The sequence below is a fragment of the Gorilla gorilla genome, chromosome X (genome assembly GCF_029281585.2).
Source record: "Gorilla gorilla gorilla isolate KB3781 chromosome X, NHGRI_mGorGor1-v2.1_pri, whole genome shotgun sequence".
Lineage (NCBI taxonomy): Eukaryota > Metazoa > Chordata > Mammalia > Primates > Hominidae > Gorilla > Gorilla gorilla.
The window spans coordinates 58031987-58056086 of NC_073247.2; the positions used below are offsets into that span (position 1 = coordinate 58031987).

General features: G+C 48.5%; 2 protein-coding genes across 4 annotated transcripts; both read right to left on the bottom strand.

The window, feature by feature from the left end:
- Window positions 1-312: 312 nt before the first annotated feature.
- ELK1 (ETS transcription factor ELK1) lies at window positions 313-15433 on the bottom strand. 3 transcript variants are annotated; one of them, XM_063703061.1, is made up of 7 exons: window positions 15223-15432; window positions 14721-14826; window positions 6026-6269; window positions 3688-4131; window positions 2544-2975; window positions 1805-1906; window positions 313-1719 (listed from the first exon to the last, which is right to left on the bottom strand). In XM_063703061.1, the coding sequence occupies exons 3-7, from the start codon at window positions 6233-6235 to the stop codon at window positions 1621-1623; spliced, it is 1287 nt and encodes a 428-aa protein (XP_063559131.1). In that variant the 5' UTR covers window positions 6236-6269; window positions 14721-14826; window positions 15223-15432; the 3' UTR covers window positions 313-1620. The 3 variants fall into 3 exon arrangements, with proteins under 3 accessions (XP_063559131.1, XP_004064125.4, XP_055231648.1); XM_004064077.5 differs by lacking the exon at window positions 14721-14826 and having other exon boundaries at window positions 15223-15433; XM_055375673.2 differs by lacking the exons at window positions 14721-14826; window positions 15223-15432 and adding an exon at window positions 8617-8807.
- A 1174-nt stretch (window positions 15434-16607) lies between these two features.
- UXT (ubiquitously expressed prefoldin like chaperone) lies at window positions 16608-23799 on the bottom strand. The gene is made up of 6 exons (XM_031006101.2): window positions 23666-23799; window positions 22618-22699; window positions 22408-22475; window positions 22019-22126; window positions 16893-16956; window positions 16608-16707 (listed from the first exon to the last, which is right to left on the bottom strand). Exons 1-6 carry the CDS (start codon window positions 23797-23799, stop codon window positions 16654-16656), a joined length of 510 nt encoding a protein of 169 aa, XP_030861961.1. The 3' UTR covers window positions 16608-16653.
- Between the last annotated feature and the right edge of the window lie 301 nt (window positions 23800-24100).

Sequence of the window (24100 nt, forward strand, 5' to 3'; positions counted from 1 at the left end):
CTTGTACAGTACCTTGACTATTCATCCAGGCTCAGTTATTTTCTGAAACACAGCCACAATTTCCCACATAGACACACCATCAAAAGTCTGTGGTCACAACTTCTGCACACTCTAACACACAATCACAGCTTTCCACGTCTCTGACACACACATGGTTACCGATATGCAGTCCCTACTACTGTTTCTCATACATGCCATCACACCGTTTCTCTCACAATCGACCTCTGCCTCACACCCTCCACACACAGTCATGCGTGTCACGCTCAGCTAGTCCTGACAACATCAGAGAAAAAGTGTCAGCAGCCTCCAGAATCACTTTGAAAAATATATATTTACAGGAACAATTCCCCATTCTCTGGGACTCTTTAGAAAAAAAAAAGGTCCATTTTGGGGAAGTAAAACAAACAGTGGAGACGAGTGTAGCACCGTCCCCCAAATCACCAACCCCCAGGTCCCAAGGCCTGGGCTGGGCCAGTGCTAACAGGTGAGCCCAGGAGTCTTTTGAACCCACTCTCTCTTGCCTAGAATAGAGACAGGACAGGCTTTATGTCCCCCATTCCTCCCTCCCAACTCCAGGGACATTGAAAGGGTCCTTTGTACCCGCCCGCAGGAAATTGGGGGGCTGGGAGGGAGGGAACTGAAAATTCACGTTTGGTATCAAAAATAAACACTTGGAGTGGGGGAGGCGGCAGGAAGATTCCCCCCCAAATCCCTTCCTTCCCACCCACCCCACCAAATATAGGAAGAGATGACTCCCTCTCCCCTATTGAAAAGCCCCATTTAAAAATAGATTATACTATCAAAATGGCAGCGGGGGAGAGACAGGGAGACCTGGAGTACTGGCTGGAGGGGCCCCCCAGACGGGGACCACCCCCCAAAAAAACCCTCCATTGGGAGGAAACAGGCAGGACCCCAGGGAGGTTGGCAGACAAAGGAATGGCTTCTCAGGGGGAAGAACAAAAGGGACATTCCTCCCTGGCCAAAAAGTTGGTTGAAAAGGATAAGCTGTCTGAGAGAAAGGTTGGGGAGGTGGAAATTTCTATTCCAAGGGTGTGATTCTTCCTTGGCCAAGACTCCCAACCCATTAAATGGTACAAATTCTTCCTGGACCCCTGAGTATGGCCAGGAATAATAAAACAAAACAAACTAACTCTTCTACTCACATCTGGAAACGCAGACAGGGCTCCCTCATCTCCCCAAGGGCAGGCTGAGAAATAAAGAAAGAAAGGTCGTTCTCAAGCCAGACCCCGATTGTCTTGTCTTGGGGAAAAAAGTGGGGAGGTGGGGGAGATGTCCTAACCACCCTAAAAGGTTAGGTCAGGCTCCTCCCAGTGGCCTTCAAAAAATAAATAAATAAACCGCCCCTACCATTGAAGTAGGAGACGTGTAAGGGCGGCCACTGGGGGACTGACAGAAAACAGAGAAGTTGTGGAAGCTGTGTGTTTTCTGTGGAGGAGATAATGAGAGTTACTCTTGGGAGTAATTCTTCCCAAGGATCCCCACCCCACCACAACCAGAGCATGAGTCTTTCAGTTGAACTATATTTCTCCTTGAGATGGCTGGCTGGAGAGAGCATGGATGGAGTGACCCCAGAAGGGGTGGTGGTGGTGGTGGTAGTAGTCATGGCTTCTGGGGCCCTGGGGAGAGCACCACGGGGGTCGAGAGGCCATCCACGCTGATGGAAGGGATGTGCACCTGGGCGCTGCCACTGGATGGAAACTGGGGGCAAAAAGAGGGAGAGGTCACAGATGGGGGCCATTCTTGGGTCTCTCACCCCGTCCAAAACGGGGAAAGAGGATCCTACCTGGAAGGAGAGCTTGGCCGGGCTACGGGGCGCAATGGGACTCAGGGTGCTCCAGAAGTGAATGCTGGGAGGCAGCGAGCTGGGTGTCAGCAGCACCGGGGTCTGTGGGGAGAGGGTGGTCGGAGCTCAAGTGAGTAGAGAGTAGGTGTGGGACGCTGGAAGGGACTTGGTCCCGGCCCCACCACAGATTTCCCACTCACACTCCCAGGGTCACTCCCCAAAGTGCACACACCTAGATGGTAACCATGGAGGCCATGCCTATGATCTCTCAAACTCTGCAGACACCCCCCACTCCCCACTCCCGAGAGCCCACTCTCAGTTGCTGAGACCTCATTGGTCAAGACCACCCACAAGACCCTATCCAAATGCTGCTCTCAAACCTCTCAACTCACCATCCCAACAGCTCAGGGTCAACTTCCAACTCATGTCCCACCCATGAAACCCCATATGCACATCCCAGACCAAAAAGCCCTGCTCAGGTTCCTTAAGCCACACCCCAACCTAGAAACAGTCCCACAGAAAGACCCTCGGTCCCACCCACAAAAGTCCCCAGCCCTGCCCTTCACTAATCAAACCCCATCCCTCCAGCCCAGCATCAGCCCAGTCAATCACACTCAAAGGCTCCACCCTCTTCAGGGACAACCACACTCACCCTCCTCTGATTCCTGTCAGTCACCCGCCACATGCCAATCCCATTGGTGCTGGCGCCCACACACCCCACCCCTCCGCAGGCACTCACCAATGTATGCGTAGGAAGCAGGGATGGGGTCAGCGCCGGCCCCGGAGCCTGGAGGCCGGAGCCACTTCCCGATCCTGGGGTCCGTTCGGGTCCCGGCCCACCTAGCAGGCTCGGGCTGAGTGGAAGCTCTAGGTCCCGGGGCTTCCGGCCCTTCTGCGGCTGGGAGATCTCAGGGCTGGAAGCCGCATGGCCGCCCGCCTGCCCTGCGGTGTCCATAACAACCGCGGGCAGCCGGGCTGGCACGCCCTCCTGTGGAGGGACTTCTGGCTCGGCCTTGGTGGTTTCTGGCACAAACCCTCTCTCCCCCGCAACTTCCAACTCTTCCTTGGGCCCTTCTACTTTCACTTCTGGGGGCAAAGCCCGGCCCAAACCCGGCTCCACATTCAGCTCTTCCGATTTCAGGTTTGGGGCCTCGGGCGGTGTCAGGATGACCTGGGAGAGGAGCAGGCACAAAAAGGGTGTGTAAGGATTGGTGGGACCACAGGATTCTCCTGTGGGCCACCCAGTGATTTCCCCGGGAAGGTGGCACTTGGTACTCAGGGCATGACTGCACATCAGAGCAAGTCCTCCAACAGGACATAGGACTTCGTCAAGGAAGTAGGGCTTCCTCTGGGGCAGGTCCTCCTATGGGACAGGGGACTTGGGGTGAGACAACCTGAAGCGGGTAGGAATCTGAGGGATACCATCCTCATTCATTAAAACAGTGGTTCTCAAAAATTTACCTTCCTCTGGACCAGCAATATCTGCCTCATTTGGTAACAAGTTAAAAATGCAAATTATTGGGCCCCTCCCCAGCCCCACATATTCAGAAACTCTGGGGGTGTGCCTGGCAATCTGTGGTTTAACAAGACCTACAGGTGATTCTGATGAGCACTAGAGTGTGAGAACCAGTGCACTAAACATATTCCAGGCACCTACATGTTCGGCAGCTACTAACTGTAGCACAGTATTCTCCCCTTTCTGTCTCAGGATTTGTGTAGCTCTCTGCCCCACCCCTCCTTCTAAGAGGATGTCTTCCTTCCACCATTATCTCCTTTAACGGGACAGCTATGTCTCTTCTACCAGCCTCCCTCGTCATCCGGGGATTACACATCCCTCCTCTTTACTGCCTCCTCTTACTGAATTTCTATATTCCAGTCCTTACCTGCAGAGGCAAGCCGGCCTCTTCAGCCTCCAGACAGGCCTCCAAGGGGCTTGGACTGGTGCTCCTGCTCCCCGAGGGGGGCGCTGCTGCCCCTGCAGGAGCTGCATTGGGGAGCACCACAGCAGGCCGAGGATGAGGGGGTGGCTGCGGCTGCAGAGACTGGATGGTGAAGGTGGAATAGAGGCCCGAGCGCATGTACTCGTTCCGGCTGCTGCGCGCCAAACCGCCTGGGCCTGCCATTCCTGCACCCTTGGGTGTGCCTGGCTTTCCAGAGACGGTGTCCCCTGGGGCGGCATGTATAGCAGCAGGGGCCACATTTGGCATGGTGGAGGTAACAGACACCTCTGGCTGGGGTGGGCAGTCCTCAGTGGAGCACCCTGCGACCTCAGGGTAGGACACAAACTTGTAGACAAACTTCTGGCCGCTCACCTTGCGGATGATGTTCTAGGAAGGGAGGAGAGGAACAGAGGGCCTTAGAGGAAAGGGGCAGGCTGGAGGCAGGGTGTCAGGGGGCAGGAAGGGGGTGGAGTGGCATTTCTCTTCTCCTAGTGGCTTTCTTCCCACTTGCTCCTCTCCGGCTTTCCCGTCCCTCCTCTGTAAGTTTCTCTCTCAGCCCATTTCCTCTCCCATTGGTTTCTACCTCTTTCCTCTCCCCCAAGATTCCCCTTATCTATATCCCTCCCCAGTTCCTCCCCTTTCTCTCTTCTCTCCACAATAATTTTTTCTTTAAGCCCCTTCCCATCCACCCCTTTCCAAGCCTCCCTTTGTCACTCTCCAGGTCCGTCTATCTGATTTTCCCACTCCCTCCACACTGTAGCTCCTCTTCACAATGGGGCCCATGAAGGGCAGGCAGTAGGTGTGGGAGCAGGTCTTCTTCCTGGCTCCAAGAACCAGAGGTTCACAGGGCCAGGCCTTGTGGGTGACTGTCAGGACACAGTTTTGGAGACTAGCAAATGCAATAAGACAAGAAAATGAAGTAACTGATATAAATGTTGGAAGAAAGTAAATTAATGTAGATGGATGGGGTGATGAATTATTAATACAGAGGATTATTTGAAGCTAATGATACAGAAGTGGAACAGGGCAAGGTCACTGCAGAGGAGAGGGTGAGGAGGCCTCATTATTAATACCACTGTGGAGGTTGAAGCTAAAACGGTAAGAAAATGAAGTAACTAACAGCAATTAGACAAGAATATTAAAAATACTGGTATAAATATTGGGAGGGGGCCTATATCAAGGCTGGCTTTGCTGGGTCACAGAGCATGTTTGGGGTTTTTCAGGTCTGGTAGGTCTGAGATGATCTAGTGTTCCCAGAGGGCAGAGTGAGATAGCCTCATTACTAACATTGCTCTGGAGGGTTGAGCTCCAGGAATAAAATATGAAAATGGAATAAATGCCATAAACTATGAAGGGTGTGCAGCATATGACCAGGGCAGTTCTGGGAGTATGGAGGCACTAGGGCATTCTGTGGAAGTCTTAGTGCTGGTCAGATATGTCACAGGGTGGGCCTGTGTTTCTCGGAAGAGGAATAAAAAGGGATATTCATGAATATTGTTTGGGAAATTTCAGTAGAAGGATTAAGAAAATGAAATAACTGGTATAAATATTGGGGGGAGGAGAAACCCAGCAGTGGCCTGGGGGTCTGAGAGGGCAGGATGGGGGAAATTTTAAATTTTAGCTGTAGGAATAAGATAATGAAAACAATTGATATAAATATTGGGGTAGACCAGTGCTGCTCTGGGAATTTAAGAAGATAGTGTGTGGAAGTTGGCATTAAACATGTTGTTTCAGAGGTTTTAGCTTAAGGAATAAGAGAAGAAAATAATTAGTTAAAAATGTTGGGGGTCCCAGAGGACGAAGTAAGCAAAAGTTGGTATAATACTATCAGGGAGGTTTTGATTCTAGGAATATGAAATATTCTGGAATAAGAGAAGACTATGAAATAACTAGGGAAGCCCAGCACTGGTCCAGGGGTTCCAGAGGACAGAATGAGGACCAGCCATTATTAACCGTGTTTTCAAGATGTTGGCTATCGGAATACGGCAGGAAAATGAAACGTTGTGCATGGCAGGGCAGCATCACTTTGGGGATCTCAGAGTGGGAGTAGAAAGAGTCAGTATTAATAAGGCAGTGATGGTTTTCGCCCAAGCAGTAAGACAAGAAAGTAGGTGAGATAGTGTTTAGGGGCCCAATACTGGTCTGAGGGTACCAATGGATGGGTTAAAAACTGATAAATTTTAACATTGCTTTCAAAGTCATAGCTATGGCAATTAAAACAAAATAAAATCTCTGATATAAATGTCAGGGGGGTTCCCAGCCCTGGTCTGAGAGACTGTACCTTGTCATAGTAGTACCGCAAGGCCCGGCTGAGCTTGTCGTAATTCATGTTGGTCTTGTTCTTGCGTAGCCCCCACAGCCGGGCCACCTCCTCTGCATCCACCAGCTTGAATTCACCACCATCCCGTGAAGTCCAGGAGATGATGTGGCCATTGCCTTGCTCTCTCAGCAGCTGCAGCAGAAACTGCCACAGCGTCACAGATGGGTCCATCGCTGGGGGAGTGCTCACGCCATCCCAGGGGTACCTGGAGAGCAAACAGCTGAGTTGAGAGGCTGCAGACATAGGAGGGGCAGAGGTCAGCAGGAGGAGGATTCCTTTTTTTGTCATCTTTTCTCCATCTCTGTCCTCAAACCCTACCATCATTCCCTAAACCTTCCCAGACTAACTTCTAGCTCCCCAGTCTTGCTTGGGATGCTCCCTGTGATGGGATACAACTCATGGGTATCTTAGGATGGTGTGAATGTATTTTGCATGTGAAACAAATGTGAATCTGTGGGGGTCAGAGGGCAGACTGTGGTAGGCCAAATGATGCCACCCCTGCTCCGCATCCTAATCCTCGGAACCTGTATGTTATTTACACTACATAGCAGAAAGGAACTTTGCAGATGAAATTAAGGTTACAAACCCTAAGACAGGGAGATTATTTCTGGATTATTTGATGAAATTCAATCTAATCATATGAGGTCTGAAAAGCAGATGATGGAGAAAGAAAGGTAGCTCAGAGATGTGATGACAGAAGAGGCAGGGGAGATTCAAAATGTGAGAGGGACTCAACCTGCCATTGTTGGCTTTGAAGATGGAGGAAGGAGGCTCAGAATCAAGGACTGTGGGCAGCCTCTTAAAGCTGGGAATGGCTGTCAGCTGACAGACAGTAAGGAAACAGGGACTTCAGTCCTACAATCTCAAGGAATTGGATTCTGCCAACAACTTGAATGAGCAGGAAATGGATTTTCCCCTAGAGCCTCCAGAAGGAACGCAACCCTGCCAATACCTTGATTTCAGCTGAGACCAGTGTGGGACTTCTGACCTACAGAACTGTAAGACAACAAATGTGTTGTTTTAAGCAGCTAAATTTGTGATTATTTGTTACAGCAAGAATAGAAAACTAGTTCCATCCTCCTCATTTGAATATTATCTGTATCTTCTACCATATCAATGTCAAGTTTTTCAGGAGGTTCTTTTTTTTTGCCAGACCCTTGCAAAGGCTGCTCACTCCACGTGGGGCTTCCTTCTTCCGCCTAGCAGTCTTTCTTATCTTTCAAGTTCCAGCCCAAAGGTCCTTTCCTTTATGAAGCCGTCCTAAAACTGAATGAATGCCTGATCTCTCTGTCCTGTTACTGTCCCTGAATGTTCTCGTTCTTTTTTTTTTTCTTTTTTTTTTGAGATGGAGTCTCTCTCTGTTGCCCAGGCTGAAGCGCAGTATAGTGGCACAATCTTGACTCACTGCAACCTCTGCCTCCCAGGTTCAAGCGATTCTCATGCCTCAGCCTCCCGCATAGCTGGGATTACAGGTACCCACGACCACGCCCGGCTAATTTTTGTATTTTTAGTAGAGACATGGTTTCACCATGTTGGCCAGACTGGTCTTGAACTCCTGACCTCAAGTGATCCACCCACCTCCCACCTTGGCTTCCCAAAGTGCTAGGATTACAGGTGTGAGATACCGTGCTCGGCCCTGAATATTCTCTTTCTTGATGACAGCAATAATTAACATCTATTGAGAGCTTAATACACATCAGGCACTCTTCTAAGCAGAGAGGCAATATGGCCTGCTGGACAACTGCCCAGGCACTAGGGCCAGATTGCCAGTGTTTGAATCCTGGTTCTGCCACTTATTAGCTGTGTGACCCTGGGCATATTCTTTTTCTTTTTTTAAGAAATGGGGTCTCACTATGTTGCCCAGGCTGTTCTTGAACTCCTGGGCTCAAGCAATCCTCTCTCTCTGGCCTCCTAAAGTGCTAGGATTACAGGCATGAGGCACCACGCTTGGCTGATATTCTTTAACCTCTTTGTACCTCAATTTTCTCATGTGTAAAACAGGGATAATGATATGCCCATTAGTAAAATGGGGATAACAATACCTAGTTCACAGAGATATTGTACAGATTAAATATTGTATGCCTGAGGTGTATGATAAGCTCTAAATATTAGTTTCTGATTTGTTCATAGTCCCTTATCTGCCATTCCAACATCCAAAATGCTCTAAGGGCAGAAAGCTTCTTATAACTCTTTTGGTGGCAAAACCTGATTTGAAATGAAACAAGGCCCTTTCTGGTCTTTATTGAATCTCACTTATTGCGAGTGTTCATACATTTCACTGAAGAAATATGAACACAGCCGATTACAGAGCTTACTAAGGGGTGTTATGTAACATCGTATATGCATCATGTTACCTTTCTGAAATGTGAAGAAATGGAAATTCTGAAACACATCTGGCCCCAGGGGTTTTGGGTAAGGGCATGTACACCTGTACTGTTATTTTTTTTTAATGGGCATTGACTTATTTATCCCTGATCATGCCTCTGAGAAGTAGGTAGTCTTCCTGTCATTAACCCATAAATGAGGCAGCGGAGGCACAAATGTCTACGTACCTTCCACAGGCCACATGTGGCAGAGCCAGCATTTGGAGCCAGGCAGTCAGGTTCCAGTTGACTAAGCATTTCACCATTAGGCTAAACAGCCCCTCACACCGACTGCTCCCTCTCAGCATGTCCTTCAAAGAACAGGATCCTCCCTGTCACCCCATTACTGCTTTCTTTCCTGAGAGCAAACTGGAAATAAACATGAGCTTCCTGTTCAATTATACAAGTCACAAAGCCATGAAGTGTCCGATTAGAGAGTCCTGTCACCAGAGACCTCACTGAATTTGTTTTGCAGGCAGGTTTGTTTCAGAAGTCCAAGGAGTTCAGAGTGACTCCTGGTGGCAAAGACAGGCAATTTTACCAGTTCTTCTTTCAGCTGCAACAGAACCTATCAGCTGAGTGAAAGGTGATGGTGGGCTTCCAGCTTCAACAGCACACAGGGCTTTGTATTTTGTTATTTCTCCCACTTGACCCCTCGTAAGAGTTCTAGTAATCTGCCTTGCTTAGATATGTTTACTTCTTTCCATCTCCTTCACTTAGCAAGCATTTGGTGAGTGCTTACTGTGGGCCAGGTGCTGCGGATACAGTCGAGAACGCAACAGACAACAATCCCTGCTCCAGAGGAGCTCACATCTTAGCAGGGAAGGCAGATGAGAAAAAAGGTAAACATGTACAAGAGTGCATCGGATGGTGGTAAGGGTTATGGGAAAAAAATCAAGCAGGGGAGAGCTGTTACTTTTACATGCAGAGTCAGGGGAGAGTAGTCACCAAGGAGGGGACAACTGGGCAGAGACCAAAAGGAGGTGAAGGAACTGAGCTCGTGAGTATCTGAGAGCAGCAAGCCAGGTGGAAGCGGCAGCCGGTGTGAAGGGCCCAAGGCTGGAGAGTGCCTGGCAGGTGACATGGGGAGAGGAGGCCAACATGGGTTCGGGGGAGAGGAGGGAGGCAGCGGGAGAGGAGAACAGAGTGACGGGGGCCAGACTGAGCCAGGCTTTTTTGGGTGCTGTCAGGATGTTGAGTGAGACAGGAGCCACAAGAGGGTTGTGAACACAGGGATGACAGGCTGTGACTGAGATTTCAACAGGATCCCCCTGGCGGTTGTGAGAAGAACAGACTGTCAGGGCTGAAGAAGCCATTGCGGTAGATGATGGTGGTAGCAGTGGGGCTGGCGAGAAGTAGCTGGGGTCTGGAGAAAGCCTGAACACAGAATAGGACTTGCTGACAGATAGCATGCCCGGGGGAGGTGAGAGAAGGGTCCAGGGTGAGTCTAGGTTTGTGGCCTAATCACCCACAAAGACAGCATTGTGGTCAGCTGAGGTGGGAGCCTTGCAGGAGAGTAAGTTTTGAGGGGGGTCACGCCAGTTTTGGAGATGGTCAGTTTCAGAGGCCTGTCAGACATCTACGGGTATGCTATGAATACATTTTAATCATTTAAAAATGCAAGCCAGGCATACGATCCTTACCGTGGGCTGCACACTCTTTGAATCATTTAACTCATTGAATCCTCAAACCACTGTTAAAGGGTGGGGAATTATCATTTCCCCCATTTTCCACATGAGGCAATGGAGGTACAGAGAAGTAACCTGCCCCAAGTCACACAGCTGGAAGTTGGCAGAGCCGGAATTCAAAACCTAAGTGGTTTGGCTCTAGTGAGCAATCACCTTACACCACCAGTTCTCCATGAAGAGAAACAGAGAAGGGTAAGATCCTAGAGAGTGACAGGAATGCTGTTTTTACACAGGGTGTACAAGGAGTTCTTCCCCAAGGAAGTGACACCTGGCCTGAAGGAGGGGAGGTAGCAAGCCAGGCTGCCCTCTGTGGGGGAGGGCCTTCAGGCGGAGCGAACGGCATGTACAAAGGCTCTGAGGCAGCCACCCTGAACTATCTACCGTTCCTGAGACAGTTCCAACCTCTGAGGGTAAGCACGGGTTGCTCTCCCCGCAGGGAGAGCTCTTCCCTCACTTCATGGACTCAATTACACAATCATCGCATTCCAGGAAGAATTCATTCTTCCTCTGCGTGATCAAAGGTGCCAAATAACCTGCCTGCCCTTGCAAATCTGTTCTTCTTTCTGAGTCTTCAGCCTTATGTTCCTCTGCCCCTGTTCTGGCTATTCTGGCTCAAGGTTACCCTGAGCAAGTTACTCAGCCTCTCTTTGCTTGTTTCCTCATCTGTAAAATGGGGATATTTTACTCTCAAAGTCAAATATTCTCAAAAGTACACCTACCCTCCAAGGCTTCTGTGAGGATTAACTGTGTCAATTCTGTAAAATACTTCTGTAAAAGACTTGAGGGGTTGACTTTTTTGTTTGTTTTTACAAGTAGCATTGTTAGGAACTTCTTTTTTATACATGTGCCTTTGTATAGTATATTCCAAGCACCATAGTGTTTAACAATGAATATTTACTGAAATAACACTACCCAGGTGCCAGAAAATCAAATCATTCTTAGAAACATCTTTTACGCCTGTGCCTTTAGGAGAGTGTATTACGCACACCACAGTGGTTATTTTTTGGGTTTTTTTTTCGGAGACGGGGATCTCACTATGTTGCACAGGCTGGCCTGGAACTCCTGGGCTCAAGTGATCCTCCCACCTCAGCCTCTGTGCCCAGCTACACACCACAGTTTTGTGAACACATTCTTTCAATGCAACAACACAGTCCTTATTCACATATACAACTAGCACTCTTAGAAACAGCTTTTATACCTGTGCCTTCACAGAGCATATTACATACCTCAGTTTTGTGAACATATCCTTTTGAAAAGGAGGAAAATCCTTATTCATATATAAACTGGCAGTCTTAGAAATATCTTTGACACATGTATCTTTTTGTACTGCATTCCAGGCACCACCGTGTGGTAAACATCCTTTGGGGGTTGGTATTTGAACAGAAAAGTGCCTCTGATGTGTGGCAGATACTCCACAGATATTAGCTATTAGCTAGTGTGTCATCCTTCTCCCCCTGCCCCTGCAATCCTATCCTATGTATCACCTGCACTATCTGGCTCCCATCACCTGTGTGACCTCACCTTCTACCCCTCCCCGCACTCTGCTCCAGCCACACTGGCCGCCTTGATGTTCCTTGAACATGGCAGGCACCATCCCACCGCAGGGCCTCTGAACTGGCGCTTCCTTCTGCCTGGTATGCTCTTCCCCTAGACATTAAGGCTCTCTCCGTCTCCACCGTGAGGCCCTAATTCGAGAGTCACCTTCCCTATGCCTAAGATTTCAACCACCCCCAATACTCGATTCCTACCTGCCCTATTTCATTATTTCTTCTCAGCATTTGTCTATTATGCTAATTTTACTTATTTATTTTGTTCACATAGTCTGTCTCCCCAACTTGTTTTTTTTTTTTTTTTTTTTTTTTTGAGACAGAGTCTCGCTCTGTCACCCACGCTGGAGTGCAGTGGTGCAATCTTGGCTCACTGCAACCTCCGCCTCCTGGGTTCAAGCAATTCTCCTGCCTCAGCCTCCCAAGTAACTGGGATTACAGGCGCACGCCGCCACACCCAGCTAATTTTTTTGTATTTTAGTAGAGATGGGGTTTCACCGTGATGCCCAGGCTGGTCTCGAACTCCTGAGCTCAGGCAATCCACCCACCTCAGCCTCCCAAAGTGCTAGGATTACTGGTGTGAGCCACCGTGCCCAGCCTCCCCAACTTTTAATAAATGTCTGCTCCACAAGCACAAATATTTCGCCCTGTTTCGTTCCTTGCCATATTCCAGCACCTAGAAGAGTGCCTGGTACTCACAAGGGGCTCAGTAAAGGTTGGTTGCAGGAACAGTCCCAACTAATTAGCTCTCATATCCCTTCTTCTTCCCCATCTGACCCCTACACTGGTGTCTCAAATTATCTTTTTCCCATTTATTCATGGGATAAATTCTTATTGAGCATCTGCTGTTTACCTGGTACATTTTCAGTTGCTGGAGACATAGCAGTGAATGAGCAGACAAAAACTTGAGTCCTCATGGGACTCACATTCTAATGAGGAGAGACAGACAACAAACAAGTAACCCACACAGTGTGTCAGACAGTGATAAAGGGCAACGGGACAAAGCAGGGACCTGGCTTGAGCCCTGCTGGGTGTGCAGCTTCAGATGGTCAGGGAGGGGTTGACTTTTTTTGTTTTTACAAGTAGCATTGTTAGGAACTTCTTTTTTATACATGTGCCTTTGTATAGTATATTCTAAGTACCATGGTGTGACAATCAACCTTTAATGAAATAACACTACCCAGGTACAACAAAATCAAATCACTCTTAGAAACATCTTTTACACCTGTGCCTTTAAGAGAGTGTATTACACACACCACAGTGGTTGTTTTTTGGGTTTTTTTTTTTAGAAACAGGGATCTCGCTATATTGCCCAGGCTGGCCTGGAACTCCTGGGCTCAAGCTATCCTCCCACCTCAGCCTCCCGAGTAGCTGGGACTATAAGTGCACACCCCTGTGCCCAGCTACACACCACAGTTTTGTGAACACATTCTTTCAATGCAACAACACAGTCCTTATTCACATATACAACTAGCACTCTTAGAAACAGCTTTTATACCTATGCCTTTACAGAGCATATTACGTACCTCAGTCTTGTGAACACATCCTTTTGAAAAGGAGGAAAACCCTTACTCATATATAAACTGGCATTCTTAGAAACATCTTTCATACATGTATCTTTTTATACTGCATTCCACACACCACAGTGTGGTAAACATCCTTTGGGGGTTGGTATTTGAACAGAGTGCTGAAAGGAACCATGCAGAGATCTGGGGGTGGTGTTCAAGGCACAAAGAACAGCCAATGCAAAGGCCCTGAGGCTGGTCCATGCCTGCTATGTTTGAGGAGCTGTGTGGTGGAACCAGTGTGGTTGGAGCACAGTAAGGGGGTGGGAAGGTATAGGCAGTAATGCTAGAAAGGTTACTTGTTTTACCACTAATTCACAGTTAATATTTATTTACACTGGAAGGGATTCTAGTTCTGATCCCCCATTTCACAAATGAAGAAAAAGGCACAGAGAGGAAGTGGTTAAATCACTCATCTAAGGTCACACAGCTGCTGGGATTGGGGGGTGGGTGGGTGCTGAGAGAAGGTGAGGAATGAAGACTGCTCTGCAGGCAGAGGGAACAGCAAGAACAAAAGCTTGGAGGTGAGAACTAATTTGGTTTTTAAGGACTGAGGCCTCACGTGGGGTGGGATGGGATCTAAGAGGGGAGCCTCAAAAATTATCCTGTGTCCTGAGTACTTCCTGGGCCACCTTTGAGTAAGGAATTTAACCTCCCTATGGCCCAACTCCCTCACTACCTATCTCATGGGGTTGTGGTGAGGATTAAAGGAACTTATTCATATGAAACACTCTGCCTGATATACGGCAGGTGCTCAATAAACGCTAGCTCCTATTGGCATTACTATCATCACTGGCGCTAATGTATTCACTTATTGTAGTAAGGCAGAACGTCTTTGTGGTTACGAGTGTGACCAGGCTGACCCACTATTAAGAGGTGGAGGACAGGGAAGGCCGTACAGTGCTCCATCACAAGGAAAAGAGGATCAGCACGTTCTCTTCTGGGAAGGGAAAAAAAAAAAGAAGGAAATTGAAAGTACACGGCCGATCTTCCCCCAATTACAAAGCACTGGACTCACGGGAGGGTATGCGGGGGACTGTGCAAGCATACAGGGGTGTGGGGGAGGAAGGCCAATGAACAGATCCACTGCAAAGGGAGGGGTGATGAGGCTCATCGTCTGAGGGGAAGGGGAGCAGAAAACCTTACAGACTCCTGCACCACAGTGAGAGGAGAGAAAAGCCATCACACAGACTGATTCAAAGCAGAGAGGGAAAAGGCTATGGACTGAGCTACTGAAAATAGGGAGATGTAAAGCACTAAACTGACCCACTATTAAAAAGGAGAGAACCCCAAGCGCTAGAGCGACAGTCTACGAAAAAGAGAAGACAGATAGGGCAATGGACTGATAGCTAAAGGGACGTGAATCCAAACATGAAGACTGATCCACTATAAAATGGTGGTGGTGGTGGGGGGGGGGGTGGTTTTGAAAAAAGCCATGGACTGATGCATTGGGGGACTGGAGGAGGCAGGAATACAAACTCAGGTAGACTCACTGTTAAAGAGGGATGCGGAGGAGTGCGGCGCCACGGATTGATTCGCTACGATGTACAGGAAGGGTGGAATAAATAAGGCCACGGACGGGTCTCCTGAAAGTTGAGGCTAGGAGAAATCCAAACACTCAGATACACCTACTATTAAGGGGGCTGAACACTGTCACAGGCTAGCTCCCTATAAGTGGGGGTGGGTGGGGGGCGGGTGGGGGTAGGGGTAGGGGGAAAGCCTATGGACGAGTCCACCCTAAGTTGGCGTGGGGAAAAACATAAGCACGCAGACCGATCCATTATACAACGGGAGGGGGAGGTTAGGCCACGGTCAGATCCACTATAAGGGACGAAGGGCTTGAGCAATGCCACACGCAGGTCCACCAGCCGTGGTGGTGGCGGCGGGGAGTCGAACACCAGCAGGCCACCGGCCAAGCCACATCCTCTGCGCGGGGGCGGGAAGGATACGTGGGGTCACGGACTGGGCCCTCCACCCTCCAGGCCCAGAGCTCACCTGTGTGTAGCGTGGCGGTGGCGTTGGCAATGTTGGCAGCTCCGGGGGGCGGGGGCTCCATACGCGGCCCCACCGCCCCCCAGGCCTGGGTTCCGAGGCGGCGGTGGAGGTGGTGGTGGTGGTGGCGGTGGCGGCGGCGGCGGCAGCACCTAGAAGCCGCCCCTGCGTTTCCCTACAGCTCACGTGGGCCCGAGGAGGAGGAGCCCAATGTCCCGCCGCTCGCTGATTGGCCAAAGCGCTATTAATCGGCCGCAAGGCCTCGAGGGGTTGGGGGACGGGCCCTTCCCTACAGAGCTGTGCCGTGATTGGCGTAAGGGGAAATGATGGAACGCTCACGGCCCCTGGAGTCCCGAGGAGGCGCGTTCGGCCTTCACGGTGCTCCACGCCGATTGGCTCAAGGACTGACGGACTGTGAGCAACTGAAGAGGCTCGGGGCCTGTGTCGGGGGGGCGGGGGTCTGCCTCACACTGATTGGCTTACATGGGATTGATGGAAGACAGCCCCCAAGGACGGGGGTGGGTGGCCCTGTTTTTCTCTGATTGGCGGACAAGGACTTCTAGACCCCTGCCAAAACACCAAGGGGGCGGTGTCGCACGCCATGCTGCTCAGCGGAAGTAGGACTTGTATAGCAATGGGCGTAGCAGCCGGCGGGAGTGGGTCGGACTGGGCTCCGCGTAGGCGGGCAGGGCAGCTCTACGGTTAGACAAGACCATAGAGCTGGGTAGAAGACGAATTTAGAACACAGCGGAGGTAGGAGGGCAGGATGGCTGTCAGGCACACGAAAGAGCATTGAGTGGCAGAAACGAAATGCTTTCAGAGGGCAGGGTTGAACTGCGGCCAGAGTTAAAAAGGGGAGGAATCTGGCTCTGCGTTGATTGGCGGTGGCTGGACTCAACCTAGAATAGGGGCCCGACTAGGGAGAGCGGGATCCAGGTCTGTGCCCATTGGAAGCTGGAACACTTACAAGCAGGGGCTAAGACAAGGTAGGGCTGAGTTAGGGTTTGGGTGTAATTTAGGGTACCTGGGGAATGATTGGGTGTGTGAAAGGGTAAACCTTAGGGCCCTTTGATTGTTGTGGGAACGAACAAACCTCCACCATGAATTGGCCCATTCTCTATGGCAATTCAAAGGGTGGCGTCTAGGAAAAGGAATGGAAGAAAGGGTGAGGTGGGGGGCCCAGGTTGCCAAGATGACAGAAGAGAGGGCAGTGCATAAGGTCAACTGGCAAATACTGCCAGGCAACAGGCTGGAGGCAGGACTGCTGGGGCATTTTAGAGGTTCCACAGAGCGACTGGATCTCTGGGTCTCTCAGTAACTTTGTGCCCTAGGAACAGGCCCCCGTGGCAACTAGCAGGGTTTATGGGGAAAAAGAAGGGCCATGTGACTCAAAGGCATTCAGGCTCTTTAATGTCTGAGGATGGGGGGAAGAAGTCAATGGTGAGGCTTCTCTGGGAAATTCTGCAGGCCTTGTAGTTCTCTAAGCCCCTGAAAAAGAGGACAGAAGAGATTGAACAAAGACTGGGTCTGGGTTACGCCCCCAGGCTTGCTCTGACCTCCCTCCCTTGACTCCAGTTTAGAGGGAAAGATGGTCCTTCCCTTCTTTCGCTCTCTCCCTTCTTCAGGTCACCACCCTAAACACAGAGTCTGGTAGTGGGGTGAGCTGCTCTCACCTCTAGCAACATGTGGATATGGGCTTTGATATTCATGGAGTCCTTGGTGAGGCTGTTGCTGAGCCTAGAGAAAAGAAACAAGAAAGGGCAAAATGGGCCCCACTTATGATTATGAGGATGACCCTTCCTTATCACTTCAAGATCTACTTATATCCTGGATGATTTCCACCTGGCTCATTCCTATGCAGAAATGCCAAGCCACCATCTGGTTTTCACTGATTCAGAGATTATTAAATGCCTACTGTATGCCAGGCAATTTTAGGCACTGGGAGATAGCAGCAAACACAACAAACAAAACTCCCGGCCTGATGGACTTCAAATTCTTGTAAAGAAAGACATAACAAAAAACCAGTGGAATAAAAGCTATGTGTCAGATGGTTCTAACTACAATAACAAAAATTAAAAATGAGAGACAATAAGGAGTACAGGAGTGGGGGGCTGCAATTTTAAATAGAGGGCTCAGGGATGGCTTCACTGAGAAGCATTTGAGTAAAGACTTAAAGACAGTGAATTCTGAGTAGTGTGGCTATATGGAGGATGTGTTCCACACACAAGGGGCAGCAAACACAAAGGCACTGAGGTGGGAGTGTGCCTGGCATGTTTGAGGTGCAGCAAAGAGGCCACTCTGGCTGGAGAAGAATAAGTGAAGGGGGAATGTAAGAGGTGAGGTCAGAGAGGTAACGAGGGAGACAGACTGTGTGAAGCCTACAAGGCCATGGTAAGGACCCTGGCTTTGACCTTAAGTGAGATGGGAGCCAAGGGAAGGTTGCAGCGGAGGAAGGAGGTTGAATTACATGAACCAGTCAGTTGACTCCTTTTCTCTAAGCCAGTTTGGATCAGATCTCGCCCAAAAGAATCCTAATTGATATAAAGGGTCAAGGAAGGCCTTTCTCAAGAATGAAGAATGAGAAGGAATCGAAGAATGCCTAATGGTTAATTAAGCAGTAGGAAGGCCTTTTCCACAAAAAGGACAAGAGGCAACAAAGAGCTGTTTGAGAAGCAGTGAGGTCAGAGTGTTAGAAATTAAGTGAGTGGGGAGGGAAAGTGGCCTAAGACAAGGTCCAAGAGATAGGAGGAGGTTAGATCACACAGGGTCTTAATATAATAAGGAATGTGGATTTTATTGTGCTGTCAATGTACGAGTCAGTTTGAGGGGTAAATGAAACTAAATACTGTTGGAAAAGTAGAGAGCAATAAGATAGGATGTTAAATTGGAAAAAAAAGTAGTATGAACCCATATATATACCAATATCTCCCACATTTTTATTTCTAGCCCAGAACTCTCTCCTGAACTTGACTAGTTTTAATGACATCTTCTAAAAATCCACTTCAGTGTTTAATAAGTGCCTCATACTTAACAGGTTCCAGACTAAACTCCTGACCTTCCCCTCCAAATCTACTCCTCCCCTAACTTCTCCATCTCAGATAATGGCAACTCCATCCCTCAAGTTGCTCAGCCAAAAACCTGGACTCCTCTCTCTCACACTTCACATCCAGTCAGCCATTCTTCTTAAAATCATGACTGTTCCATTGCAGGTAATGCTTCTGATCTCCATGATATGCTTTCTCCATAGCACTGTCAACATCTGACATACTACATCATTCATTTGTTTATTGTTTGTCTCCCCTGACTAGAATGTCAGCTGTATGAGGGCAGATTTTGGTTTTTTTTGTTTCCTGCTCTATCCCCAGGGACCAGAACAGTGTGTGGCACAGAGGAGGCACCCAACGTATGTTGAATGAATAAGTGACTACTCCATTCAAAGGAACCTGAAGTTGGTTGAGTGTATGTTTAGGGACAGGAAATAAATGAAGTATGGGTGTTGTTGCCAGAGAGCAAGAATACTTTCAAGAATATTCTGGGGGTAATGCTTAAAGAACAGAAGAATGAACCTGATCAGCTCCTAAGGGACAATTTTAACATCAAAAAAGAGAACAAAATTAGTTAATGGTGTAAGCTTACCTTATGAAAACCTATGAGTTCAACACTTTAAAAGGGAGAAAAATACAGAGTTCACCAAATGCTAGCTGTAACACAAAAGGGATATGTTTATTACTGCTGATTTATTTTTATTTGCTATGTGAGAAGCAAATTACTACTGATTTAGTATGTAAGGCAGTGTGAATAGTCATATGGTTATGCTGTTTTTGTTTTTTTGTTTTTTTTTTTTTTTTGAGATGGAGTCTCACTGTGTCGCCCTGGCTGGAGTGCAGTGGCGTGATCTCGGCTCACTACAACCTCCACCCTCCGAGTTCAAGCGATTCTCCTGCCTCAGCCTCCTAAGTAGCTGGGATTACAGGCGCCTGCCACCGTTCCCGGCTAATTTTTTGTATTTTTAGTAGAGACGGGGTTTCACTATCTTGGACAGGCTGGTCTTGAACTCCTGACCTCGTGATCCACCCACCTCGGCCTCCCAAAGTGCTGGGATTACAGGCGTGAGCCACCGCGCCCGGCCGTTAGGCTGTTTCTTCTATAATTACATGTCTATTCATGAGATGTGGATGTGTACTCCTTTCTGTGTCATCAGGAAAGAATATACAGAGATTTCATCCCTTCCACTTCCCAAAGAAATATACTAAGAACAGGAAGAGCTGACACTTTTGATCACATAAAATGACCAGAAAGTTAGTTCAAAGTATATCCCAAGTAACCAAATATTTTAAAGGACAGCCAGCTACATAGACTCAAATCTTCATCTCTTAGAAAAATTAAACTTCTAGACAGTCCTACTAATTACAATAAAGCAGTAAGAGTCAACCATATTTTTCATCACACTAATAGACCAGGTCAGTACATCAAAAAGACCAGGCAAGGGGGCAGGCACTGACAATTTAAATACTTCATTTTGGGGAAGTACGTGGAGTCTCAAAACATTAAAATCTATTTGATAGGCTCAGGAATCCTGTGACATAACAAGGAAAGCCTTCTTATACAAACTGGACTTTAGCTGGGCGCGGTAGCTCACACCTGCAATCCCAGCACTTTGGGAGGCTGAGGTGGGCAGATCATCTGAGGTCAGAGTTTGAGACCAGCCTGGCCAACATGGCAAAACCCTGTCTCTACTAAAAATACAAAAATTAGTCGGGAGTGGTGGTGGGTGCCTGTAGTCCCAGCTACTTGGGAGGCTGAGGCAGGAGAATCCCTTAAGCCCAGGAGGCAGAGGTTGCAGTGAGCCAAGATCGCACCACTGCACTCCAGCCTGGGCGACAGAGCAAAATTCCATCTCAAAAACAAAGTGGACTTGGTCTAAATGACCACCAGTTCAGAACTGTGTTGACCATGAAAGCAGGCCGTTTAATTAAACTATTTGCTAATTGGTCTGAACACCAAGAATCAGAAATCTCAGCAGGTCTGAGGTTCTTTTGGGTCCACTAGCACCTGCTAGTCCTTCCCATGGCTGGAAAGGTTTGAAAAGATAAAAATTACTGAAACTCTAAGGGAGGCAACTCTGGAAAAAATGAATGTAGGAACAGACATAAACATAACCAACAAAGAAGTTTAAATCAATGGTACTCACACTTGTGAGATGTTGTTAATCTAAGTGTATTGCTCAGTGCCCCCATGCTCATTCCATTGAAACCAAGCTCACCTCTCTTGGTAGTTTCACTAGCATGCCAGGCACACTATTCCTCTTGCCAGGAATGCTCTTCGCCAGATAGCCCCATGGCTTTGTCACTCAGTCAAATGATTCAAATGTCCCTTCCTCTGGGAGGCCTTCCCTAGCTACATTTCAAATCCCTCATCTATGCTCCCAACTGCCCTTCCCTGCACAAAACCGTAAATCAAGCTTGTCCAACCCGCAACCAGTGGGCCACATGCGGTCCAGGACGGCTTTGAATGCAGCCCAACACAAATTCATAAACTTTCTTAAAACATTATGTGATTTTTTTTGCAACTTTTTTCTTTTAGCTCATCAGCTATCATTAGCATTAGTGTATTTTATGTATGGCCCAAGACAAATCTCCCAATGTGGCCCACGGAAACCAAAAGATTGGACACTCCTGCCTTAAACTCAACTGGAGCCCACACTTTCTCTCCCCATCACCCCCAACACAGATCTGCTTCAATAACCACTTTAATATGCTTCCAGCATACCATTTCAAATTATTTCAACAAACACAAAGCCGGGTACAGCGGTGCGCCTGTAGTCCCAGTTACTTGGCAGGCTGAAGCAAGGGGATTGCTTGAGCCCAGGAGTTTGAGGATGTAGTATGCTATGATCGCAGCGGTAAACAGTCACTGCATTCCAGCCTGGGCAACACAGCGAGACACCATCTCTTAAAAACAAAAACACAGAGTGTCTACTATATGCTTGTACTACTCTAGTCACCTGGGTATAAGGGAATAAACCAAATCTCCCCCTTTGTAAAACTTACATTCTAATTGGAGGAGACAACATGAGAAAGAAAGAAATTACATAGTAAATATTAGGGGGTGATAAGTGTTAGTAGAAAAAAAGTAGAAGGAGGGGAATCAAGCATGCCAGGGGCTGTAATTTGAAAGTTAGGTTACAGAGGGCCTCGTTGAGGAAGTGACATTTAAGCAAGACGAGTGAGTGAGGAGAAAGGAAGCCATGTGGGTACTGGGGGAAAGAGCAGTGCAGGCAGAGAGAACAGCTACGGCAATATCCCTGGGGTGGGATCATTCTTGGGGTGTTGAAAGAAGCATGTGAAGGTGAGTGTGGCAGGAACACAGTGAATGAATAGTAAAATTAGCAGGAAGTGAAATCATAGGTAACTAGTTTTCTTGTTACCAATTCTAACAGGCTGAGACCTCATGGATCTGGTCATAATTGTATTTATGTATAACAGTATAGTCCTTCTAGATTGTAAGCCTTCAAGGAACTCTTCTGTCTTGTTCACTGCTGCATTCCCACTGCTAAGCACAGTGCCTGGCATACAGAAGATGCCCAATAAATGTTTGCGTGAATGAACAATACAAAGATCATTTTTTGAGTGCTTATTATGTGCTACACATGGGCTTTGCAACCCCATTTCTTCAGCCCCAGCTCTGAAGAGGAGGGGAGATGAGTCCTTAAGTATCATTCCAGGCAGCCATGGGTAAAGGGAGAAGAGTGTTGGAAATGGTGGTGTTTTTACACACTATCCTCATGGAATGGACTTACTCTGTGAGGAGAGAGCTCTTACGATCAATGAACTTGAGAGCTTCTGCCAGTGTCAACTCCAGGAAAAAACCATATCCCAGGGCCACATAGATGCGTGAAGTATCTGGGCTGAGGAAAGAGAGGTTAGAGGAAGTGGGGAGAAGTCCTTATCACTGTTTAGCATAGTTTATGTTTTGCTCCCCACCCTTCCCCAAATTGAGGCTCTGGGAAGGCAGGGATTTTGTCCTATTTTATTCACTGTCACATCCCCAGCACCTAGCTTATATCCTACTGGGATATAAAACCTCGCATAGTGCCTGGTACATAGAAGATACTCAAAAAAATATATGTTGCATGAGGGAAGGGGTAAGCTGAACCCTGTGGGCTCAGAGGGGCGGGTAGACACTCACACCACTGTGTCAACGAAGAAGTTACAGCCCAAATCCACCTGCATATATAACTCCGAGTGCTTAGCTTCCTGTGGGGCCAGGGAAAAAGAGGTAGGGGTCAGTGGTGAACTCTTAGGTCAGGTGACAGGGTTGGGTCTGGAGTCTCTCTTCCCATTTCCCTCCCTTGCCCACACATACCAAAAAAATGGTACCCAATCCCATAGTCTTTACCTGGAGTCGCTCAATGACATTTCTCAGTTGAAGGTATTTGGCCAGCTGCTCATATACCTTGTCTCGATGGTCCAGCACCTTTCTGATGGGACGAAAGTACAATGGTGACCAATAGGCAGCCCCATTCCTCCTAGTATACCTCATATCATGACCCTCTGAGACTCTCATGTCACCATACATTGAAAAGGCTTTTTAGTGCATAAGTTAATTTTGGGCTCTGGGTCAGACTGCCTGGGTTTGGATCTGGGCTCTATCCTTTATAGATGTGTGACTTTGGCAAGTAAATAACCTGTTTGGGACTCAGTTTCCCCATTTATAAAATACAGATGACAGTATTACCTTGTAGAGTCATTAGGATTAAATGAGCATTTACTACAAAGCATCTAGAATAATGCCTATCAAATGGTAAACTCTCTATATACATGTTAGTTATTATTACTATTATTACACTCCCAATACTGAACTCCAATCATAATGTCCCATCCTCACCCTAGAAAAATCCTCCATCCCTTTTAGGATGCTCATAGGCCTAGTTCTGAACACCTTATTTCCTGCTTAGATTAACAAAGATTGCAATAATATTTCTTCATACTCATTGAATCTCGACTATGTTTCAGGCATCCATGCTAAATTCTTTACAAAGATGGGACACATCAAAAACTCAAAACCACTGCATGGGGAAGGTTCCAGAAAACTCCCCATTTCACAGAAGAGTAAAGTTTATAGGGCACAGAAAGGCGAGGTAGGACGTATTCACAAGGATGAAGAATGGCCGAGCCAGGATTCGAACCCGAGAACTGTGGCTCCAGAAAACAAGCCTTAATCCGTTAAACATCGGAGGCCGCGCATGCGCTGACACGCCCCTGCCATGAACGCCACGTCCCAGCCAAACTGCACCCCGGATGTCGTCCCCACTTCTCGCTCCAAGGAGCGCGGGGCCGGACTCTGAACGCCTCGCCCGCCAATCCAAAGGGTTGGCCCTAACTTTGAACGCCCCACCCACCACGTGGAATGTTCCAAACGCCCCGCCCCCCGCACTGTCACTCACCGCAAGTCCCGCTGCAGCACGTCACTGATGAAGGTCTCGTAGCGCAGCACTTTCTCCCCCGTGGCCTCCACCGCCCGCCGCTTAGGGGGCGTCGCCATGATGGGCTCCTGGGGAGTGGGGAGGGGGAAGACCATGTTGACCGATCCAGTTTGGCCTCACACACAGTTCATCTCTACCCTCTCAACGCTGGGAATCGGCTTGTCCGGCTCAAGCTGGAGGTTCAGCCTTCCGCCCCTCCCAACTCGGGGACCCGACCACCCAGGGACACCCAAGCGCGGCCTTTACCTCAGGCCGCCAGCAATAAGAACGGTTGGTAGGAACCGCGGCTTCCGGGTGGCGCGGGTGAATGACGTAAGTGGCAAGCGCGCTGGCCAACCAAATAGCCAGTTGGGGAGGGGCGGGCCTGAGTGGAAGAAGACGGGCCAAAGGGGAGAA

What these genes read in the sequence shown, in the direction of transcription:
- ELK1 (XM_055375673.2), bottom strand. Translation starts at nt 8,735, where the DNA reads ATGCTGAGAGGGAGCAGTCGGTGTGAGGGGCTGTTTAGCCTAATGGTG. An exon ending in CCACATGTGGCCTGTGGAAG is followed by an intron (nt 6,270 to 8,616) that starts GTACGTAGACAT and finishes TTTGCTCTCCAG; the next exon opens with GTACCCCTGGGATGGCGTGA. An exon ending in TGCGGTACTACTATGACAAG is followed by an intron (nt 4,132 to 6,025) that starts GTACAGTCTCTC and finishes CTCCCTTCCTAG; the next exon opens with AACATCATCCGCAAGGTGAG.
- UXT (XM_031006101.2), bottom strand. Translation starts at nt 23,799, where the DNA reads ATGGTCTTCCCCCTCCCCACTCCCCAGGAGCCCATCATGGCGACGCCC. An exon ending in AAGAGCTCTCTCCTCACAGA is followed by an intron (nt 16,957 to 22,018) that starts GTAAGTCCATTC and finishes TCTTTTCTCTAG; the next exon opens with GCTCAGCAACAGCCTCACCA. An exon ending in ATATCCACATGTTGCTAGAG is followed by an intron (nt 16,708 to 16,892) that starts GTGAGAGCAGCT and finishes CCTCTTTTTCAG; the next exon opens with GGGCTTAGAGAACTACAAGG.